The 7,267-nt window shown below is 44.3% G+C and overlaps 1 protein-coding gene across 2 annotated transcripts; it reads right to left on the minus strand.

Annotated features, from left to right (window-relative positions):
• Positions 1-1,104: 1,104 nt before the first annotated feature.
• Positions 1,105-4,698, minus strand: LOC311046252 (tubulin alpha-1B chain-like; the record flags this gene model as incomplete). Of its 2 annotated transcripts, XM_084058461.1 has the most annotated exons (4): positions 1,105-2,931; positions 3,015-3,163; positions 3,547-3,766; positions 4,601-4,698. In XM_084058461.1, 4 exons carry the CDS (start codon positions 4,601-4,603, stop codon positions 1,954-1,956), a joined length of 1,350 nt encoding a protein of 449 aa, XP_083914587.1. In that variant the 3' UTR covers positions 1,105-1,953. The 2 variants fall into 2 exon arrangements, with proteins under 2 accessions (XP_083914587.1, XP_083914586.1); XM_084058460.1 differs by lacking the exon at positions 4,601-4,698 and having other exon boundaries at positions 3,547-3,772.
• Between the last annotated feature and the right edge of the window lie 2,569 nt (positions 4,699-7,267).

Below are 7,267 nucleotides of genomic sequence, written 5' to 3' on the forward strand. Positions count from 1 at the left end.
CGAACGCGCCCAATATAACATGCAATTGGGGTGCTTGTTTTTTGTCTCCCTGCTCTTCTATTGAGACATTTAGATCGTGTCAAAGGTCACGCCTTACCTAGACACAGGATCTGACATGAATTTTGACCTGAAGGTCAAGATTCAATTCATCCCCTGAGCAAGCAGACGCACTCGATTAGCTCAATGGTAAAAATGTCTAGCCTGGCTCCAGACCGTAGACCCCGCCCACTCCACTGAGTGTAAAGCTTACTTCATGCAATATATCCACGATATCGCCAAAGTGAGGCGCCAGTTTCATCTCTTCTCAGTTGCCACGAGAGAACATTTATGTATTTTCGTGTCTTGTCAGAATATTGTATTATGGAAATAAGCTCTTAAGCTTTTTCGTGTGTTTATTTTTGCTGCGTTCACACTGCCAGATACAAAGCTACAAAGATACAAAGCTACACTGCATTTCTGTAGCTTTGTAGCTTTGTATCTGAAGTGGAAACCATCTCAACCTTTTTGTAGCTGATGTAGCTTTTGTAGCAGCAACAAACGCTGGATGTATTCTTGTAACACCATGTCGCTGGCTTCCATTGAAAAAGAATGGTAGACTGTATCTTTGTGGCTGCCAGTGTGAATGCCGCATCAAGATAGGCGAGATAGGTCTTAATTGCTTCTTTTTGCAGGTGCGTGCACACTACACAGGTCAAGATCATACGCCTCGCCTGGACCTGTGACTTGTCTCCTGTTCACAGTGCCCTCTATTCAGCGGTTTCATTAAAGCACAAAAAGGACATCATTCCAAGCCTACATATAGTAGAATAATATTGTACACTATGCATGTTCTTATTTAACTCTTTGCATCTTTACATACTCTGCATTTCATTTTATTTTTTTACATGTTGCATCTTTTTGTTTTTACTTTGAATGGTGTCCACGTGCCCTATTGGGGGGGGGCAAATATGAATTTGAATTAAGCCACTTAAAGAAAACGTGTGTAAATGACTCCAGAAGTTAAAGCGAAATTCCCCTTTAATGAAAGTGCTGTAAACCTCTGCAGTGTTTCTGTACAGAATCTGCTGGACGCCTCTCCCTATGAACAAATGACACACATTCCAGTCCAAGTTTCAGTTTAGGCATTTAGCAGACGCTCTTAATCCAGAGCGATTTACAGTAAGCAAGGACACAAGACAATACATCAATAATACATCAAATGCAAAGAAATAGTAGTCTATAATAAAGTAATACATAAGTAAACCAATAATCTAATAATAACTAATACATATGTAAACCAATAACCCATCATCAGCCTGCATTGAAACTATACACACACTATAGGATGCCAGGTCAACAATGACCTGGCAACTGTCTACATAGCATGCCATCTAGGTTACATTTTAGCCTTTGCATAATCCTGCAAGGTCGTCAAGGCTAGGGCAAGTGCCTATGGGCTCTTCTGAAGATTAGGGCAGAAGATTGGGAGTGAGTCTGCAGTTCTAATTGCAATGGGGAGTTCATTCAAAAGTATTGGAAATTACCAAAATGTAATGTGCTTGAAAGCCTTTAAAGGTTGTTGGTTGAATTAAGCCATTTCAATAGTATGGCATCTCAAAGTTAGTTGGGTCTTATATCAATTGACAGCTGAGCTGAACAGAAAATGAAAAGCAGAGCAAAGGTTATTTTGTTATAGCCTACCTACATGTAAGCATATGTAGTAAGTACCCAAACAGCTTTCACATCTCAGTTACAGCTGTAGCTTACATCAAAACTATGCAAATGTTTTTTGCATTTCACCGCATTTTTAAATTAACTACTCAGTCCAATTAGCTGTAGAAATTGAAAGCATTACATCAATGCAAGTGATTGCATCACAATTGAAAAACAGGAATAAAATGTAAACAGGAGAGAGGATATTTTTTCCCCATCCCATTACTTCCGGCCAACGGCAAACCGGAAGACAAGAGTGGCCTAGAATTCTTCCCCCTCCTCGTCGTCCTCCCCGCTACCGTCAGCGCCCACCTCTTCGTAATCCTTCTCTAGGGCGGCCATGTCCTCTCTAGCCTCAGAGAACTCCCCCTCCTCCATCCCCTCGCCGACATACCAGTGGACGAAGGCCCTTTTGGCGTACATCAGGTCAAACTTGTGGTCGAGGCGTGCCCAGGCCTCCGCGATGGCTGTGGTGTTGCTCAGCATGCAGACGGCCCTCTGGACCTTGGCCAGGTCTCCTCCAGGAACCACCGTGGGAGGCTGGTAGTTGATGCCTACCTTGAAGCCCGTGGGGCACCAGTCTACAAACTGGATGCTGCGTCTGGTCTTGATGGCTGCGATGGCAGAGTTGACATCTTTGGGCACCACGTCGCCACGGTACAGCAGACAGCAGGCCATGTATTTACCGTGGCGGGGATCACACTTCACCATCTGATTGGCCGGCTCAAAGCAGTCGCTGGTGATCTGGGCGACAGACATCTGCTCGTGATACGCCTTCTCGGCAGAGATGACCGGGGCATAGGTGGTCAGAGGGAAGTGGATACGAGGGTAAGGCACCAAGTTGGTCTGGAACTCCGTCAGGTCGACGTTCAGGGCTCCGTCGAAGCGAAGGGAGGCGGTGATCGAAGACACAACTTGGCTGACGAGCCTGTTGAGGTTGGGGTAGGACGGCCTCTCGACGTCCAGGTTCCTGCGGCAGATGTCAAAGATGGCCTCGTTGTCCACCATGAAGGCACAGTCTGAGTGTTCCAGGGTGGTGTGGGTGGTCAGGATGGCGTTGTAGGGCTCCACCACAGCTGTGGACACCTGGGGAGCCGGGTAGACGGCAAACTCGAGTTTGGACTTCTTCCCATAATCGACAGAGAGCCTCTCCATCAACAGGGAAGCAAAACCAGAGCCGGTGCCACCGCCAAAGCTGTGGAAGAGGAGAAACCCCTGGAGGCCAGTGCACTGGTCAGCCTGAAAAAAAAAGATAAAAATGTAATCAATTAAGCTGAATTTAAACAGTTTGCTAATAAAAATCTACTCATTAAGGCCCTCACCAGCTTGCGAATTCTCTCCAGGACCAGGTCAATGACCTCCTTGCCGATGGTGTAGTGTCCACGGGCATAGTTGTTGGCTGCATCCTCCTTTCCTGTGATCATCTGACTAGGGTGGAACAGCTGGCGGTACGTTCCTGTACGCACCTCATCTGTGAATGGAAGGTTTAAAGGAAAAGGACTTTGTTTTTCCTTAAAGTTTTTATTAAAGGAATAAATCAGCCCAATAAAATACTATCAACAAACTCACACCATAAAGCCTTGAATTCATGAAGATTTATTTTAGTTTTTGTCAAGTTCCTATTTTGCCAATAATTCAATATTGGCACTGGCAGTGTCCGCTGCGGTAGGAGACCAATGCAAAACTATATCAAATATAAACTCCTCTCCAAAACAACTCTCACAGTGTAGAGAATGTTTTAAATATGGTTTTGCTCTGGTTAGGATTGGTCTCCTGTTAACTTCAAATTAGTCAAATACTGGATTATCGGCTCAGGAACGCGACAAAAACAAAATGGTAAATGGTTTAACTGACCAATAACAGTGGGTTCCAGGTCAACAAAGACAGCTCTGGGGACATGCTTTCCTGCTCCAGTCTCGCTGAAGAAGGTGCCCGATGAGTCACCACCTACAATAGTCTTATCACTGGGCATCGATCCGTCAGGCAGGATGCCATGCTCCAGACAGTACAGCTCCCAGCAAGAGTTACCAATCTGGACTCCGGCTTGGCCAACATGAATGGAAATACACTCACGCTGCATAGGAAGAGAGGGAGGGAGGGGGGGGTGGGTGTTAAATACACTGCAAGAGACACAATAGGCTCTATGCACAGCAGCCATATTGGAAAGAAATGAGCTAGTGAATCTGCTATTTTCAAATAGCTTAGCTATAAAAGAGGGCTAAAGTGGATAATGCATGTTTTACAATGTAATAATTGATATCTGCAAAGTAACTAGTAACTAAAACTAGTAACAAATAATTGTAGTGGAGCAAAAGTACAATATTTGCCTCTGAGATGTAGTGGAGTAGAAGTAAAAGTAGTGGAAATTGGAAACACTCAAGTACACATACCTCAAAATTGTACTTAAGTACAGTACTTGAGTAAATGTACTTAGTTACTTTCCACCACTGCAATTCAACAACCCAAAATAGCCAAAATACAAACTCACAACAATGTGTTGTGACTTGTGCCCTTAGATCAGCCATTTTTGCTGTATCATTTTGTTACACTTTAGCCCAAAATGGGGACACAAGGGTTTGACCTCAACACAAACTACAAGTCAAGGAAGTAACATTATACAAACATTTGGCTATGTCATCATGGCTGCAATGTCCCCTATTCTGATGAAAACATATATAGTGTGTGTGCGTGTGTGCGTGCAGTTCATTTTAAGGGTCTTGGTTTGGGGGTATGAAAATATGGTCATGCAAAACCCCCCCCTACACAGAAGAAGGAAGAAGCACTACATGGTTCTATTGGTTCACACAGGTATAGACACAAGCCAGGTAGTCTTGTTTGATCTATATAGATGCATAGCCTATGTATCATTAGTTTTGGACATCAATAAAGACAGTCGGCAGTGACTTACCATTTTGTCGGGTTGTCTGTCGAGTATAACCAAAAAAACACAGCTTTGTTTCTCACTTGAGAAGTGCAGATGTACTGTAACTTCCTTCCTCCCCACAGACAGACAGCCACTCCTTGATTTGTCTTCTTCTTTTACAGCGGTTGGCATACAGCTTTTTGGTGCATTACTGCCACCTTCTGAGTGTGGATCAGACAAAATACTTACTTCATTTAGTGCCAACAATTGACATTATTGTTCACCCATAACTCCCATACATTGTCCAGACCATTCTAACGTCATTCATTACTCAGACCCAGTGGCCTGAGTTGGTGCAAACCCCTTCCCTCAGTGTGTCATCCAAGTCTTCACCAATAATGTCCACTATGTTGAGAAATCTCCTCGCTGCATCCAACACCATTTCGATCCGTTCTGATTTACCCTGCATCTCAACTGCACAATTAATTACCATGGCCATGAATGCCAGGAACTGTCTTTTGACCATACAGCTATTTTGTTCATCTTTTTTCTTCGTATGGTGTTTTCACTCTTTCCCCTCCGTTCTCTTTACAGCTTCGGCATAATGTGACTCCCATTTCCACTCTGATCCTGTTAGCCTTAGTTTCCTTCCTTCGTTTGGGACACTGTGCCGACCCTACAAAGTGACTTCCATTGCCGTGTAGACATTCTGGTTCTTCTGTTTTACAGTCCTCATTGCACCTCTCCTTCCCACACCTTCCACATCTTCTGCACACCGACGCAACATGACCGTAGTCTTGGCAACAAAACCATCTCGGAGGACCTCTCTCATAAGGCTTGACTCTATACGTCACCTAATCCACATATATTCGCTCTGGTAGTTCTCCTTCAAATGTCAGACATATGGACTTGGTGTCTTGCCTTCTTGCATCACAAACACCATCTACTTCTTGTTCAAAAAGGTCTGGCTTGATTGTCAGTGGCACACTGGTCACATATTAGCCTATTACCCCCTTCCTCCTCCTATTTCCTCCTTGTCCAAGTGGGGAACGTGTGTGCTGGGATGCGGGACTCACCACATTCCATAATATTAATCGCCTTGTATGATTGCTCGTTATTTCTACACTCAATGATCACTATCCCGCTTCTAGAAAACCTCACTGAGTGACTTAACTCTTCCGCCTCGTCTCTCTATAAACTTTCCCACCTCATGCGGATCTCTGAAAAGTGAAAATACAGTCAGCTTTTACCTCTGCTCTCATCCCTATCGCATATATTTCTTCATGCTCACTTTTTGAATTAATCACTTCTTCTTCATGTCGTCCTCCTCATCATCATCACCAAAATCATTTTCTCCCTCTGACACCATTTCGAACAAACCGCCCGACCGACCGCCCAGGTCCTCCTCTCCCTGCCGACATCCCTCTCTTCCTCCTTGATTTGTAACTAATGGCCCTCTTTTTTATAGGACACTGGTTGGTTGGGGAGCTGCTCTGTAGTCATCAGCCATTGGTTGAAATGGAATTGTAGACAGGGTTGGTGAAATCACTCAATCTAGAAACTATGAGGGGATAAAAACTAATTTCAGTGGTACAGTATCGTGATGGTTTCTTTCTTGTGACATCTTATAAGTGAATGTGTAAGCTATTCCTTCAGTTTTTCAATAGGACTGTTGTCGCTATGTTATGGTAAATGGATTGCATTTTATAACGCCTTTCTAGTCTTTCTGACTCTTCAAAGTGCTTTACAATGTATTTCACATTCACCCTTTCACACACATTCACAGGAAACCATGCAAGGCACCAACCAACCCACTCATCAGGAGCAGTTTGGGATTCAGTGTCTTACTCAAGGGCACTTCGACTCGCAGCCTGGAGGAACAGGGAGATTCTCTTTTCCCGGTGTTTCGCCCAGGTGGACAGGTTTGAGGTTAGGTGTAGGTATAATTTCTGTGTTGTTAGGGTTAAGCATGGTGTTTGTGAGGTTAGGGTTAAGGTTATAGGTTTAGGCACAGTTTTTGTGAAGTTAAATGTTAGGGTTTAGGCGCAACCTGGGCGACACACCAATGAAAGAGTCCCTGGAGGAACCGGAGATTGAACTGGGAACCATCTGATTGCAAGGCAGCCGCTCTATCCTGAGCCACTGGCTGCCCTGACATGTATGACTAAGGCCTTTAACTCTGCAACAAGTTATGCAAAGTTAATAACAGTGACTTCATGCGTTGGCTTTGGCTTAGGACACCTGGGCCCAATAGGCCTGTAGCGCAATCCATTGGTTCTCAACATCAGATCCGGGGACCACCAGCGGTCCAAATGGACCCTTATGGTTCTCTAACTCAGAGAGAGTACAAATGGAACCAAATGGTCCTATTTGGTTCCATGTGTACACTCTCAGAGTTTAGAGTTAATGTCTTCCCTTAACCTGTTTAGTAAATGTTTCTTCAACCTCCTTTTTTTGTGTAGAACCAGGAACTCGGTTTGGCTCCTTTTTTTTTTAGTCCACTTCCTCTTGGGTGCTTCTGTGTTTAATTAGCCTGATTATCAGACTGAAGCTTCCTGAAGCTTGAGTCTGATAATCAGGCTAAATAAACACAGAAGCACCCGGGAGGAAGCAGTCCACAAAGTGGACGGGGTATATGGTCTGGAGCCAGGCAAAAACAAATCTGGACTTCACACGCGGGTTTGGAAAACCGGGTTCAAATCCAGGGTAGGT

The sequence above is a fragment of the Gymnoscopelus microlampas genome (genome assembly GCF_963454915.1).
Source record: "Gymnoscopelus microlampas genome assembly, chromosome: 5".
Lineage (NCBI taxonomy): Eukaryota > Metazoa > Chordata > Actinopteri > Myctophiformes > Myctophidae > Gymnoscopelus > Gymnoscopelus microlampas.